Genomic DNA, 17469 nt, shown 5'->3' with positions numbered 1-17469 from the left:
ATTTAGTGCAATCTAAGTTACTCCAGAAGGTGATGTGCATATACTCAATGAATGGGCGCTACTGTGTACATATGGAGCAAAAATTTAGCGCACGCCATAAATGATCGCTGGCATGCAATATCAAAGGATCAATACAGCAAAATGTATACAATTTCAATATCTTATAACAAAAATTGGAGGGAAAAGGTTGTTATTATTTTTTTTAAATGTAGAAATACTTAGACTCTCTAGTCAGAAATGAGTGGTAAAGAAAGTTTTTGACCTCTTGCCCGTGGACAAAGAGTTTTTTATGCCTCCTATGAGAAGAAGCCGTCCAAGCAGTAACAAATAACCCAACACTGTAATGCAGTTTTGTCGAATATGTCATTTATTGAATGACATAAGGTAAATTGTTAAGTAAAATGTATAACAAACCATTGAGGGGGATCACCTGAATAAACAATACCTGCTGAAACATGTACATAGGTGTCAGTTTTTTGAGTAGATGTAATAGAACGTACACTCCTTTACATCAATATCATATGCACTGATCGAAAAATGAGACGCATGGTAATATTTTAGAGACCCTTTAAGGCTGAAGAGTACATGTACATAAAAGATTGATTTATTAATAGTAAACAAATGTTGTAAAATTAGGTAAACAATTCGGTAAACCGAATTCTATCCTCTTAAAAGAGTTCAAGGTCACCAGTGATGCTTCACCCGCTTACTACTGATAGCGTCTTCACATGGACATCATGAAGTCTCTGAAAAACTGTATAGGATTGTTGTTCCATTCTAACTGCAGATCTTGGACCAGCTGTTGCAGTCTGAGGCTGCGGTTGTCTTTGTTTTGTGCTTCTACTTAATTCATCATATGCATGTTCAATAGGGTTCCAATAACCGAGGGAGAACCGTGATATTGTGTTTTCGCGAGATATCACGTTTCAGACGAGGGTATGTGGTCTTTATTTGTTATGTTGAAATACTGGAAATAAGTGGGGTTAATATTACGTTGACAATATGCCGTCGAGCCGTCAAAATCTCTTGTACATGAAGCTGAACCATAGCTGTCCAAGAGTCTATAAGCCCGTGAACTCAATGCCGAAAAGCCCGTGACTCCGATTGTAAATCGTAAATACATTTCATTTGTAAATACATCTAGAAAAGTACACATAAATGGCTTACGTATTCAAAAAATGTGTTTATAATAATGTCAAACTTACGGTACCAATTTTGATGCACCAGATGCGCATTTCGACAAATAATGTCTCTTCAGTGATGCTCAACCGAAATGTTTGAAATCCGAAATAACAATAAACTTGTAAGAGCTATTTTAGGGAAAAACAGAGTGCCAAAAAAAAAAACTGCAGTCAAATTCGTCTAAGGATAAGAGCTATCCATGAGGGAGATAATCCTTACTTTTAAAATGAATTTCTAAATTTTACCACAACAATTAGATATACATCCATATTTTCCAGCTAGTAACGAAGTACTTAGCTACTGCCTGGGCTGTAGAGACCCCCGGGGACTATAATAATAATGCAATGCATGCATGAATTACTTAATTATCGGAACATTTTAATACACCTTAGATATCTGTTAAACATTACTGCTACTGATATTTGATTTGAACATAAGTCGGATGAAACAGAAATTCCTTTTACATCAAAATAACTTATTATAAATCCCGCACAAAACATTTTTATCCCGCAGAAACACAGCGTAAATAAACATTCAAATGAATATCAAATAACGGCCCGCCTCTTGGAGGCCCGTAATAATCCTAGAAGTTACAAGTTGCATTTCTGCTGAAATATATTGTATGACAAAAGTAACTGGTATTATTGCGGGTAAAAAATCCTGCTATGCGTTTCGCTCTTTTTTTGGATAAGTTTATGATATTGGGTACAATTCTTACCCAAAACCGACTTCGAGCTTTGAAATCTTCTCTTAATTCTAAATTTTAACACCCAGAGATTACCTAGCATTCATATTACAGATACTTCACAAAATGCTACAGTCCCGTGGGATCGGGTTAGAATAGGTCCTTAGTACACCTTGCTTGTCGTAAGAGGCAACTAAATGAGATCGCTAAAACCGAGGTCCCGTGTCACAGCAGGTGTGGCACGATAAAGATCTCTACCTGTTCAAAGGTCGTAAGCGCCGAGCATAGGCCTAAATTTGCCAACCCTTCACCAAGTGAAAAATTCTCGAGCGGGATGTTAAACAATATACATTTGCAAGCAAACAAACAAAATGCCATATTAATACAAATTCATTTTTCTGTTCCAGCATCAACAGTCATCGGTGATTGTCTCCCAGCAGATTGACTTTAATTCTATTTATCAGTCCGCTTTTGTATTCATACATTTTGTATGTCTGCCAGTGGTGTTTGCTGTTGGGTCCCCAGTGAGAGTCCGGTCGAGCAAGATTCTTAATTCTCTACAAATAAAAAGGAAATTACAAAAAGGGAGAATGGCAAAATATGAGAAGTGAAGACAACGAATAGTGACCAATCTGATAAATCCAATGAAGATTATAACACTAACAGTAGGGCTTTGAGAAGTTAAAAAAGATGGGAAATGGTCTTAAAATCAAATGCTGGCACAAAAAGCTAAAGGAAGAGTTTATTCCCCCACAAATGTGAATTCTTCTTAATTTTTGTTAGCAAGCATTTGTTGATATAAGTAACACTAACAATTTAGTAATAATAAAGTAAAGTACTGATATCAATATTAAGAGAAAGATTGATGTATATAAACAATGAAATTTAAGTTCCCTGAGCACCTGGACAAGTGTCCCTTTCGATCGAATGAGCTCCCAAATTATCATCACTGGTATGGGCAGGAGAGGGAGTACTGCGAAAAACTGTCCGATCCCGATAGCAAAGTCAGGGTAGGTGTAGGTTGCCGAATTTGGTGGCGAGTACATAATCACTGACGACAGGAATATCACCTACACAAAGAAATACAATTACAAAAAGAGTACGTAATCAATGACGTCAGGAATAACACCTACACAACGAAATACAATTACAAAAAGAGTACGTAATCACTGACGTCAGAAACAGCACCTACACAAAGAAATACAACTACAGAAACGTGTATCGCTAAAGTATAGCTTACTGGAAGAAATCCCATTCTTCCCTTTGACGATACAGATGATTTTCTCTAGTTGGTCTCGACTGTAGTCGGAGCTAGTTTACATGATTGCGAACATGGTCATGACCCGCCCTTAACTAGAATAAAAATTTCAAAACTTCTGAGCAAGGTGTAATTGACCAGTTTCAGACATCAGATCCTACTAAGCCGCTTGTTCTTCCACCAAGAGTGCTGTAATTCTATAAGTCTTTTTTAGTTGTCCTTATACTTGTAGTTCATGTCTGTCGTATATATGGAAACAAGCCTATGTTCAAACCATAAGTGTATTCTGAGCACTCCAGCAATGGTAAACAAATATCATTGAGGAATGCAAATCCATAAGAGGGAACTCTTTTTCAATATCATGTTCAGTTTAATTCAATTCATTAATTGAAATGTATGTTAACGTCATTTACAGCTTAGATTAAGGCAGATTTCAAAGAGAATTTTACAAAGTCTGGAACTTCATTTGGCATTTGAAATAATATCTTAGGATGTATTAAGAATGATCGCACTGACAACAAATGATAGATGTGAAGGGATTTACATTATTGTTCAACTTTGGAGACTAGGGTTTAAGAACAAATTTATTTAGGTCCTCCTTGTATATGGAATTGAGATTGAGATGGAAGCCCTTGCAAAGTAGAATAAAATGACACAAATTTATTTCATTTTATAAAAGATGTAATGGAAGAGCTCCTTATTTGTGTGAATAAATACAACCATTATATTTTCCAGTCATTTTAGAATCATTTTCTATCTCTTGGTACATGATGTCATTAATATGGTTCTTATTATTGTCCTACCCCTTGGATACTCCAACAAAAACGATGTTGTCTTGCTTTAGGTATATAAGAGCATGTTTTTCCTCTGACTTTGTTCTTTTTTATTTTTCTCCCTCTTAATTAAGCAAATAATTAATTAGAGTGTGTAATATCCAAATTAAAACGTCTCGTATGAACTTATAACAACAACTCAGTCAAGATTTAAGAAAACCCTTGGATGAAACATTTACAAACAAATCTACAACGTTATTTATTTTAGAAATTTTCGAGATCCAAACAAGAAGATGATGAATTTTATGTTCAATATGTCATCGTTTTCCCCTGTCCTTGTCAAACAAATATTGACTAATTACAATTCTTACCAACATAAATATCGGGGTAACTATGCACCAACTAATCCTCATGGCGAGGGGGATACGTCTTCCTGTCATGAGCTCTATGTCACGATTGAAACGCTCCGCGCCTGTAAAATCGTAATTGTAAATAAAATTTGTTTTAGTTTTAAAAAACTCAGTAATGTCATCCATTGTGTTTAGTCATTGAATAGTTTGACTATTCAATACTTAGCAGTTGAATAGACGATATTCCATACTAAAAATAAACTGTTGATTAGTAATCGGTTTAATGTTGAATATATAATTGTTCAATTGTTGGTTTAAAGTTTGAAAATAAGAAAACTAAAAATTTCACGTAAATTGAGTTACGTTTAAGTAATGGATAAATAACAAGATGGTGTTAAAAATAGTTCAGAGAAAGCATCTCCACCGAAGGTCCGAGGTGGGAATGTTTTCTTTACACATTACGATTTTTAATCTCTTTAATTTCTTTGGGTGATTATAAATGTATGAATATTCTTGAACCCAAACCTTTCGTAAGAGGTAGAACAAATTTGTTTATGTTTTTATGAACTACACTTTCATGAATGAAAGATGTATCGAATGAATATAGATATATATGTAATAATATTTATGATTATTTGGCTATAGGTTACCTTTGTATCTCCCTTGGTACCTTTAATGGTTGATCAATTACGTTGTACTTAATTGCAATGTTTATACATGTTTTTGCCAATAAGGGCCCATTATTTGGCAATAAACTATATGTATCTATTCAACACCATCTCGATATTTATCCATTACATATATGTAAGACTTCAAAGTGTGATGGTCACGCCCAACCCCGATGGTATGACACGCCAAAGTGCGATGGTCCACACTCATACGCCAAAGTGCGATGGTGTGACACGCCGAAATCCAGACTCAACCAACCGTGTGTTGTTTCACTAAAATATCAGTGCAAAATCCATGCATAAAAATAAGTTAAACTTATTTCACTACCATCTAGTTGTCGTGTTATCAAACACAAAATTTTCCAACGCGAAATCGTATAGAATTTTTTGCTTTATAGCATATCCCCAGGATTTTATTACGTGTACGTCACAAGTAATAAATGATCATGGATTAAAGAATGTTTGGGCGAAGTAGATAGTTCGACCACAAATGTACTTTGCCGTTCTCACTATCCTCAACCTTGTATACCTTGCCGTTGCTGTCATCCGTGTTGCATTTCTTCGGTTTTATTTTGAAAGACGTTAAAAATGACGTCACAATGACGTGACGTCACAAACGTTACTGAACTCCGCACCGTCGGACTTTGGCGTGGACATCACATTTTGGGGTCCGTAACATTAACAAACCATCGCACTTTGGCGCAGAACATCGCACTTTGGCGTGACCATCGCACTTTGGAGCGACTATCGCACTTTAGAGTCTTACATATAAAACAAAAGTACCGCAAACGGTACATAATACGTTCGTGAAAATGCTTACATAGGGTGTTTTTCTTAAGCCATAATTTGTAGAACAGGTAGTATCAGCCATCATCAGGCTGTGACATACTTTCTTTGCACAATATGAATATTTCCTAAAAAGGATTAAGTTCAACAACCTGTAATTTTCTTTAAAAATGAAGAAAATCAAAATCCTTGCCACATGCACGTCTTCCATACCCATACATATATTCTGTAAAATAAGAAGGTCCTCACTTGAAAACTGTGGAAGGAAAAAACAGACAAATCATGTACGCTCTATGTAATAAGTCCTTAAAACTAAGTCCAATAACCCGTAATTTTCTCAAAAATTGAAGGAATCAAAATCCTTGTCACATGCACATCTTCAATATCTATATAAACACTTTGTACAAGAAGAATGTTCTCACTTAAAAACTGTGGGAGGAGTTAGCCGGACAAATCATGTACATGTACTCTCTTTGCAATATATTCTCAAAACTGACTAAGTTCTATAACCTGTAATATTCTCAAAAGTTGAAGAAAATCAAAATCCTTGCCACATGCACATTTTCAATACCCATACAAATACTCTGTAAAACAAGATGGTCCTCAGTAGAAAATTATGGGAGGAGTTAGCCGGACAAATTATGTACCCTCCATATAACAATGTTCAAACAAAGAGACAAAACTCCTGCAAGAGAGGTCGAAATGGATCAAAATTACAACAAGATCTAGTGTGATCCTCAAAGAAGCGCCATAGAAAGTGTCAGCTTGATATGTGACAGATAAATGAAATTAGAAACAGAAAACTCCGAACGGACGGACGTACAGTCATCGCTGTACCATAAAACATCCGTCTTAAGACGGGCGTATACCAATAGCTTCATATTATTTTGTACTCCTACTATTTTACGTACCGTAGACCCAGGATATTATGACACACTCTAAGAATGATGCAAACGTGACACAAAATGTGGCAGCATACCAGTCTATCAACTGGAAGATGTAAATTCCTCCCTAAACAGAGACATAGGTTGGAAAATGAAATCCATTTTTTCAAAATATCATTACATATTCAATAGATAAAAAGAATAGCTCTATCGCTTGATATCAAATTGATCTTATTTAGTTAAAAAAATGCAAGATTAGTAGAAAGTAAACTGGGAAAAAAAAATGCAAACTGCTAGACTTGAACTCACAAGCCACAAATCAGCGGTCTACACGTTAACCTACTAAGCTACCCAGCTAGGCAATTATATTTAAAAGGAAAATGCATGTATTGTCAGCCATTACAACGATATATTATTCCTCCTTAAACTAAACGAGTTCCACTTAATAACAGCCTATGGCCTAAAAGCTTTTTTGTTTTTAAAACATATCAAGTCTGTATTTTTTTTCTCTATTTGAGTTTTATTACTTGACATCACTTAAATGATTTGGTGCTTGATTTGTGTGAATTTTGATCATTGTCGTTAAAGACCCAACTTTAAGTTAACGCCCCCAAATTTTACCTGTGTGGTGATCAATGATAAGCCGCTGGTCAATCAAACTTTTAACAATAGAGCTTAGGTTGATTGACGTTTGCAGAGACCGTGGTCTACTGCTACCTGAGAAAGATGTTTTGATAACAATCATGGCTAATGATGACCAGCAGTCTTTAGATCTGGAGGAAAGCCCCAGTATACCTGAGTTTAAAAAAAAAACTCTTTCTATTGAAAGTAACCTAAGGCTACATTTTCCACATGTCCTTCTCACTATATTGTTGGAATACACAGACCGGCCCATGCAAATCTTTAGAAAAAGTAACCCAACATCACTAAGATTTGACACACAGTCGTCAACAAGTACTATAGGGAATTCATCAGTATCCTTTATAGTAAGAAATGCGACATTTGTTTTTGAAGGATTAATATAACCATAAGTAGTCATTTACTTGATCATTTATGTAATAGTTTGAGTACATGAATCAAATATCTTTCAACACTCGTTACATTCGATGAGAAACAAATTAATTCCTCAGCATTCGTACCTACGAAGATAACCTTATCCATTACTTTATGAGATCTAATACACATATGATTACGAAAAAATGTAAGAGTTCCAAATATTCCATATGTTTGCTCTTTAAAAATTAAGTCTTCATGTCATACAGAATCAGAAGGCGTTGATAAACCGCGAAATACCATACATTATTTACCCTCATCAACACTCTTAACGATATTGTGATATGTCTCAAATAACGAACATGTCTGTACAGTTGAGCTTCATATTATCAAATTGTGTTTACTCTCGCAACTCAAAAGAGACACAGGCCTGTAGTTATTGGTTAGAGAAGAATGAAAGGTGAAATACCATACATACATCCCCCCTTTTTTATATAATTTATTTGGTTTTGGTCACATATATACACATATACTACCCTCTCACACAGATTTATTCATTCTTTAATAATATTATTAATTCTGTGGTTACTTGCTGTACAAAAATAAAAAAGAGAGACCCCCCCCCCCCAAAAAAAAAAAAAACCAAAAAAAAACCCCAACAAACACAAGGGAAAAGTAGCTAGTAAAACACAAATCAATCAAAAATAAACTTCCATCTGGTCCACATTTTATCAAAGCTGTACATTTTAAACTTTGGGATCGCAGCATATTTTTCCACATTGTATTTTGACCTTAGATGACATTATAATCCAACCAGGTTTGATTCTTTATTCTGCATTAAACAAGTAAATATGTATTGTTTAATAACATATAGGATTATAGAATTAATGACTTTGTTATTAAAAGACAATGAAAATTCACCTAATATGATATTGACCAGGGGTCTGTGTTTGCCCAACTATCTATTTTGTATTGCTTATAGGAGTTACGAGATTGATCACTGTTCGTTATCTTCACCATTCATTCAAATGATTGTAAATGATTTTGAAACATTTTTTTCACGCAACAAAACAGGTTAAAACAATATTGGCATACATGGATTAAGAATTCTTTTGGTTGAATATCTATCAATAGACAAAGTTTTAAAGTATTTGAAATTACTGTGATAATGCTAATAAATTTCATTACACATAAATTTTTGAGATTGTAAGTGGTTTGCTATTTATCTAAGGTTAAGAAATTACAATCATCGTCAAAAAAATCTTGAATAACTTTAATTCCTTTCTCATACCAGTCTTTGATAAAACCTGGTTTGCCAGCTATTTTTATATTAGAATTGTACCACACTGGAATATTTTGAAAGGATTCTGTCTAATTTTCACATGGGGAAAGCCAAGAATTCAAAACATTCTTCCATAATGTATTGTTATCTTTAAGTAAGAATTCTAAAATAAAACTATCACCAAGTCGTATAATTTCTTTGAGATATCTTTTCAATAGACTGCAAAAAAGATATTCATCCAAGGTTTACAAGATTTTTTAAGTCTCTTAGTCCATACATACATCCTTATTTTGGAGAAGAGGCAATACATGGTCATTATTTCAACAATTGGATAGCACTCTCTATGCTCCGATACATACAAAGGGTTTCGGAAAATGTGAATATTGTTCAGATTATCAGGACCCATGAATATATTAACATAAAGAATGAATTCCCAGTCAATGGGACGGATGAATATGAGTTGTACCTTTATTGGATTCCTAAACTTCACTACACCCCTTACAAACAAAGCTACATTGGTGGATCCAGTAAATGTTCTACCAAGTCCCTATCTTGGGTCCTCACGAATATATTAACAAATGTGAAGGAGAAACTTCAAACGTATTGTGTCACAGCATTTGTCACAAGTGGATTCTAAAACATTCTATTAAATTTGAAATCTTAAAACTTTTCTCAAATCAACATTAAAAACGCGTGTCTTTTCAACACCTTACATGACCATTCCTCAAGATTAATTAAAGATGAGACTTTTTGATCTCATATACAGCTTCTTTAACGAAAATGGGAAAAGAAAATATTCATATCTAGTGAGCAATCATTCAAAAAATTACTTTGTTAAACACCGCTCTGATTCTACGCACAAGTACTTTGCAGTTGACATTAAAAAGATGCTGGTGTTAATCATTAACAATATCTTTGTAGTCTTTGGTGATCATATCTTCTAGCAGTGTGTTAGAATTCCCATGGGCACCAATTGTTCTCCTTTGGTGTTGACCCGTTTTTATATTCTTATAAGGTAAAATTCATTCAAAAGCTTCTATAGGAGAAGAAAAAATATCTAGCTGTGGCTTTCAACTCAACAGTTAGATATATCAACAACGTTTTATCTATTAACAATAATCATTTTCATTCATACGTCGATTCGATATATCCCAGTGAACTTAATAAAAGACACTACATATTCGTTGACATTTAGTTCGTACTTAGATGAAAGGCGAAGATAACGAAAAGTGATCAATCTCATGAAAGGTGAAGATAACGAACAGTGATCAATCTCATAACTCATATGGGCAATACGAAATAGATAATTGGGCAAACACGGACCCCTGGACACACCAGAGGTGGGATCAGGTGCCTAGGAGGAGTAAGCATCCCCTGTCAACCGGTCACATCTGCATATGACAGAAGTGGTGTAAATGAAACATGTATTCTAAAAAATTCTAAATAACTTTTAGGTAACTTGAAATCGCAAAACCTTTCTCAGATCAACACGACTTCCTCACGATAAATTAAAGATTAGACTTTTTGACATCATAGACAGTTGCTTCCTCAACAAAAATGTAAAATGGAAATATTCATATCTCGTTATCAGTGATCTAGTGATCAGTCATCTAAAAATACTTTGTTAAACACCACTCTGATTCCACGTACAAGTATTCTGAAGTTAAAATAAAAAAATATGCTAGAGCTATTTAATATCTACAAATATAATCGAAACCCTAGATTTTCTGGATTTAATACTTACACCATTTTGAAAGAATGTCTTGTTTTTGACATCAAATACTCTATTGATGCTTACTACTCCTAAATATTAATATCAGTTCCAATTCCTAGAGCTAGAAAATCAATTATTTCAACCAACCCTCATATCATCTGTGAGATATGTGAATGTGGTAAAATATCGTTTGAAAATTAATGAAACAATCTTCGTAATCTGGAACTTACATTAGTGGTGAAAGGAATCCCCAACAGAAAGAGAAGGATACACAAAATGGCTGTAGTCTGGAGTTTTCGAGAATTCAGCTGTTTTGGAAATTTGTCCGCAACACCACTTGCAACAGTCTCAAACATTCCAAACTGATAGATAGATTTAAAATACAAGAATCAAACATTTTGAAACTACAGATTTGTTGTTACGTAAACATTTAATCTGAATTTTCAAAATGAAAAATGACACTCTAAAGGTAATATTGCCGATTTTTTCAACTTTCTATTTCAAAAGTGAAAAATCCCAACGTATATAAGAACATGACCTGTACTCTTAACACAATGTTATCAGTTTTAATTTTACCTGGGTGTCAACTCCTATAGTAATCAACATGAGGAAGAAAAGAACTCCCCAGAGATGTGGCATGGGAAGTCTCGTAATGGCTTCTGGGTACGCCACAAACACCAGGCCAGGTCCTAAATTTAAAATATTGCATGCATAATTATACTGTATCATCCTTAAGCTCTTCACAAAAGTGAAAGGGTTACATTTATCCTCACTTCATACACATAGTACCTGAAGCTGATTTTGAAACTTCTTCCACTGTCATACCGACGTCATGTGCCTTAAATCCCAAGATAGAAAACACGACAAAACCAGCAAAGAAACTTGTCAGACCATCTGCTAAAGTACCATACCAAGCGTCCCTGAGAGAAAACGACGTGTTGAAAAACAACAGTGAACAAACATTGCATGAAATATAATCCAGTTTTAATGAATGAGTGAAACCCATGGATGTCTTAGGCAAAACTATGAACATTTTGGTAATTATCTTAAATCTGTATTAAGAAATGCTAATTTTGAATATTGTTAAAATGTATGGACATTCAGTAATCAGATGATGCATTTTAATTTCGCAATGTTTTAGTCCCGTGGGTATCCGGGTTACAATAGTCCCGAGGACCCCTTGCTTGTGGTAAAAGGCGACTAAATGAGGCTGTCCTTTGGATGAGACCGTAAAGATCGAGGCTCCGTGTCACAGCAGGTGTTGCACAATAAATATCCTTCCCTGCACAAAGGCCCAATATAGGCCTAAATTTTGCAGTCCTTCGCCGGCAATGGTGACGTCTCTATATGAGGGACAAATGCTCGAGAGGGATGTTGAACAATATACAACCAACCATATATTTTGTCAATAACAACCTCATACCGTTTCAATGTATTTCATTTTTTCAAAAAATCGGATCTTTCACCTTGACATAAAAACAAATTAAATTACAAAATTTATGTATCAGAAATAAATGCCTAGTTGACTTGTATTCTAAGAGATACGAAAATTCACACATTGACAATAGATGAAGAATTCAAGATAATTAGCAGTGACCAATCCAACAATTCCTATAAAGAATACAAAATAAAGAGTAGCGCAAACAAAGACCCCACACACCAGGGTTGGGAACAGAAATAAGCATCTCCTGTTGACCGGTCAGATATATGTAGTATCAAAATTGAAATACTCACTTCATGCATTTGTTGTTAAACTTATTGTAACTTGACATTGTAATGAGTCCTCCCCACGCCGGACCAAGGGAATAGAAAACTTGTATTCCTGCTTCCATCCACACCTGAAAAAAATATTCCCATTCAAAGCAGGAAATCCATGGTTTACACTTTATTAAAAGGTTGCATTCAAATGTTTATTGCTCACTTGAAATTTTGAAATTTTAGTAAAGTCTGGTTTCAGGTAAAAAATTATCCCATCCACAGCACCATCAAGCATCAGACCACGAATAAGGATGATGGTTAACAGTATGTACGGAAATGGTACGGTCACATATGCAACCTTATAACAAAAGAAAATGTGAATAAACCTGCAACTAATTGCAATTTAGAGTTGTTTTTAAAATGGAAAGTATAAATATGAGTACTACAATATGTATTTAGGCAGAACAAAGCATTGTGGTCATCACATTTCTACGAACACAATATCACTCATATTTTCTCGCACAGTTATATTTTAAGAACAAATATGAACTGAACCAAGATTCTTTCAGTTAAACGGTCACCATACCTTTCCAACTGAATGTATACCTTTGATAAGACATACAAACGTTAAAATCCAGGCCAGAAGCAACACCAAAACGAGGTGCCACTGAACAGAACCTAAATGTTCGATGCCATCCGAACGTCTCAGGACATTATGCCTACAATGAATTAGACAAAATCATATTTATTACAAGCAACTTTGAGGAGCTCTTTCAACTAGGCTACCAATTATGTACCCTCTTTGTTATAAAGATATTAAGATGCGATTGTGAGACACGTGTGGAATTTACATATTACGTAATTACAAAACATAAGCAATAATTACAAAACCCAAGCAAGTTTGGTTATATACATACTGCCAAAATTCAAATGCAGCAGTGTTGTATGCCAAAGACCGGTTAGGTTGGGAAGCATTAAAGTAGTAGACAACTTCGCTTTGATTAATTGCTGCTGTAGATAGGTTCCTCAAAATAAAAGATTCATTTAGGACAAGTCTCTCCTTCTGACTGACAATACACTGATCTGTGTTCCACCAATTATCACACGTAGCCCATGGAATCTTTGGATAGAATGAATGGAGAAAGTAATAGATAACCCAAGCAATGACTGTGTTGTCGTACCAGGACACCACGAAGGAGATCGTCATCATCAGCCAACCAAGTCCTAAAACACCACAGACAGAATTGGAAATCAATGACAGCAGGGAAATGATGTTATCAGATTATTGAAAATTCTTTTCTAAGATATTGAAATCCATAACTTTGCACATATGAAATTCTGAAAAGCGAAAATATGTACACGTATTTATCAGAAGGATGATCTTTAAAAGTTGGTCAACTGAAAGTTATGAATTCCAAAATAAATCAACTGTTTGAAGATTCGTATAACTTTCTTAAAGCAAAGTAAAGAAGTAATACAGTACCTTTAAATAGGGGTGATATGGACCATACCACTAATGGGCTCTTTCCCGTAAATTGCCCCAAGGATACTTCCAAGAAGTATAGGGGACCGCCACAAGAGAGCAGCAAGATGAAGAAAGGAATCAAAAAGGCACCTGGAATACGCGGATTCACACGAATTCAAAAACTGTCATATATTTCTTTGGTGTATGACTGAAATACGACTGATGTTATACATTTCAAATATCGAACATATCGTAAAATACTTTTATATGAGGATCAGATAATGCACTTCTAAATGTTATGATCACAAATCATTATATAAGATAAATCATAATCAACAGATGAAAATGTTGTTGGATTCCGTCATGTTTCATGTCTTACAATCATTTTCCAAATGCCACGAATCGTATTATCTAACATATCTTTTGACAGATATCACAGAATGTAGTACAATTCTATCTGATCACTATAACTGAATTTTTCTGTGTTTATAAATTCAGAAGGCATAATTAAAGAAAGAATTTTGTAACCAGTGTTTTAATTCATTATGATTATTATTCATTTAGTCATCAATTGATTATGAAGATTTGATCCTTCTTTCTGTACATCTACTGATTTGTACGCACTCGCAGCGAGTTCTGGGCTATTCTAGGAGGTCCGATTACTCAGTTCAACAGTGATCAAATATGGATGGAGGATCGAAACGTACCGGTGACATGACGTATACTACCTTCTCCGAATGTATTGAAGAAGCTACAAAGAGAGTGGGGGTGGACATTTTTGTTTGTTCATTTGTTTAAAAACGTTCCACTCATATTGATTCATATTCACTAGCTGTAGGTGAATTGCCACAAATTTATACCTATGCATGTCGTTTAAGGCCGCAAAAGTGAAGATTTTGAACGTACCAACGTCTACTGCGACGTGAAATCTTGGTTTTGAAGGACTCATTCGAAAGACTAGCTACCCTTGCCTCTAAATGCTGAAGAGTTGGTGATGGAACAATCACTACCTATGATTAGATCTGAGAATGATAACGGCCAAAACACGACCTCACACTTACGCTTCAACCACCGAACGGGAGTGGGCCTCGTAAACCGAGTCGTTAAAGCCAACATGACAATCTATACAAAAATGGCTACAATCTTCAATATAATCAATATTTGGAAGAGGGTAAGAAAACGGAATAAAACGTGAATATTTCCGTGTCCTTTTCAGATTTTCGACCCAGTCCAAATATCACCTATGTTTCTAATCAATTACTATATAGTTTGTGTCTTTTTCAACACAACACAATACCAAGTCAGAATCTTTCTTTTACTTTAGAAAAGTAACAAAGTTCTACCTCTGATATCACAGTGTCAACTGAATCGCACAATTGATGGTATTTTGCATGAAGATATATCCTTTATCAGAAATATAAAGCCGGGTCATGCTATTCTTATGATTTCAGAGGTGTCAGCAGTCTCGTTTGAAGTCAGCATTTCGCACATTCTATGGTCGCTATAACGATCTAGTTTGCCAATACAATCTATCATTGGGTCAAATGCTGTCTGGCGTGTTTCATACCGATTGTTAGACCGTTCTTGGCACACTGACTTTGACTACGGTAAGCTCCGTTTACCTGATCAAGATATAGGGCTCACGGCGGGTGTGACCGATCAACAGGGGATACTTCTCCTCCTAGGCACCTGATCCCACCTCTGGTATATCCAGGGGTCTGTGTTTGCCAAACTCTCTATTTTGTATTGCTTATAGGAGTCATGAGATTGATTGAGATTTGCAAAATGCTGATTTTAATCGAAACTGTTGAAAACTCTGCACCATCACCGTGTTTGTCAGTAGCTTGCTTCGATTTGAAAACTGACCATAAGCAAAACAAGCTCTTGCGTATCGAATCAGTTGAGAGATATAAACACCATATACAGGTGGTGATGGAATATTGCTGCATAAATATGGGAAGCTGACGATGCAGAAGCTGAAATCAACCCATTTGGCACAAAGTTGAGTTGTTAATATCTATTTTGAATAAAATATCTAAGTATGAAGCAGAAGTGGACGACTCTGTGGTGTCTTTTATTTCACATGGATATACCGAATCGACATATGAATGGAAATTATTATTGTTAATAGGTAAAACATCGTCGATATATCTAAATGTCACTTTGAAGGCCATGGTGAGATATTCTTACCTCTAAATATCTACTAGCCATCAGCTACATTCATAACCGTAACAATACGGATGACCCGTGTGCTTTATTCCTAAATCAAAACGTCTTAGCAGAAGCTTGTAAATTCAAAGCATTACAGGATGTTTAACAACCTATTACAAAGACCATCTGGTATAAAATATCAGAGACATTTGAAAGAGTTATATTTAAATCAATGTTTTTATTAACATTTAATTGCTTTATAAAACTTATAAAATAACATCTGGCCAGATGTCGAACAAACATGTACTATTCTTCAATAAAGGTTGCATTTACATTCACAACAGTCATCATATGGACAAACCATTTTCCTCAAGTTATTGTCCAATGCAATGTCTTCAGGACTATATAAGCATAAGAGGGAGTGCAAAGTGGGCCACTTTTCCGTTATGTTTCAGATATTCCGGTTTCCATGTGTCAGTTTGTGATAGTAATAAAATTTAAATATTCTTTAGTTTTTTTTCACCATCATGTTGCAAAAATCATTTGTCAATCATTTAGGATTAATATGACGTCTCATTACACAGATGATGGCATGGGTGGCACTAAACCCGACTTTAAGGTCGTTGGAAAACTGACGTATTAAAAACTACATCAGACCATTGCATTCACATTAAGTGTCCTTTAATGATGGATGTTCTTATGTCATTTGCAAACCTGTCGATAGCACTATTTAGGGACGCATGGTTATTTCCTGATAACATAGATAAAATACTGAAATTCGCGATATGTTTATTACTACTCTGAGTGAAATTCGCGATATGTTTATTACTTCTCTGAGTGATTTTCGCGATATGTTTATTACTACTCCGAGACATGTTATACAAAGAGGGCATGTATTTTACCCTGTGTTAACTCTCATCTAATTTCGCCCAGTTAATTTCTGATGGGTATCTCATTTGTACATTGTCAAGTACAATGCTCTATGCAATATTCACTTAAAATATATCTTTTGATTGCATTATATTTATATACATGTATGTATATATTTGTGTACATGTTTATAATAAAAATATTACAAAGCCGAAATTTTGACAATCTGGTTATTCGTGTCGTTATATATATACTGCCTAAAGGTTAGAGCGTTCGAATCCCGGCCGCGACAGACCCAAGTCGTTAAAAACAGGTAGTGACAGTTCCATCGCCAAACGCTCGCCATCACGTGTGAATGTCCTCAGAGATGACCTTAAAAACGGATGTCCCGTGTCACGGTAGGTGTGGCACGCTAAAGAACCCTCACTGCTCATATATATATCCTAAAAGATCGTATATATAATCAATATTGATGTTCATTGGTGGAAAGGAAATGTCGATTCTGTGAAATTCTGAAAAACCTTTTGTATGTTTGAAATCTCAAATCAACAACATCAGAACGGATGACTTTTCATCACTTTTCATGATCATTCCTCACGATACACGACTAGACTGTTTGGCATCACAGACAGTTGCTTCTTCAATAGAATTAGAAAATGGAAATATTCATATCTAGCGATCAGTCATCCCAAAAATTGCTTCTTAAACAC

At 35.0% G+C, this 17469-nt stretch overlaps 1 protein-coding gene across 1 annotated transcript; it reads right to left on the bottom strand.

The window, feature by feature from the left end:
* Positions 1-344: 344 nt before the first annotated feature.
* LOC130048167 (sodium- and chloride-dependent glycine transporter 2-like) lies at positions 345-13480 on the bottom strand. Its single transcript, XM_056144513.1, has 11 exons — positions 13191-13480; positions 12860-12992; positions 12497-12631; positions 12310-12413; positions 11365-11495; positions 11152-11264; positions 10806-10937; positions 6614-6713; positions 4270-4370; positions 2770-2937; positions 345-2424 (listed from the first exon to the last, which is right to left on the bottom strand). Exons 1-11 carry the CDS (start codon positions 13478-13480, stop codon positions 2284-2286), a joined length of 1548 nt encoding a protein of 515 aa, XP_056000488.1. The 3' UTR covers positions 345-2283.
* Positions 13481-17469: the final 3989 nt, after the last annotated feature.

Source organism: Ostrea edulis, chromosome 1 (assembly GCF_947568905.1).
Source record: "Ostrea edulis chromosome 1, xbOstEdul1.1, whole genome shotgun sequence".
Taxonomy (NCBI): domain Eukaryota; kingdom Metazoa; phylum Mollusca; class Bivalvia; order Ostreida; family Ostreidae; genus Ostrea; species Ostrea edulis.
Note: the sequence above shows the minus strand (reverse complement) of the source record. Positions and strands in the feature narration are given on the sequence as shown.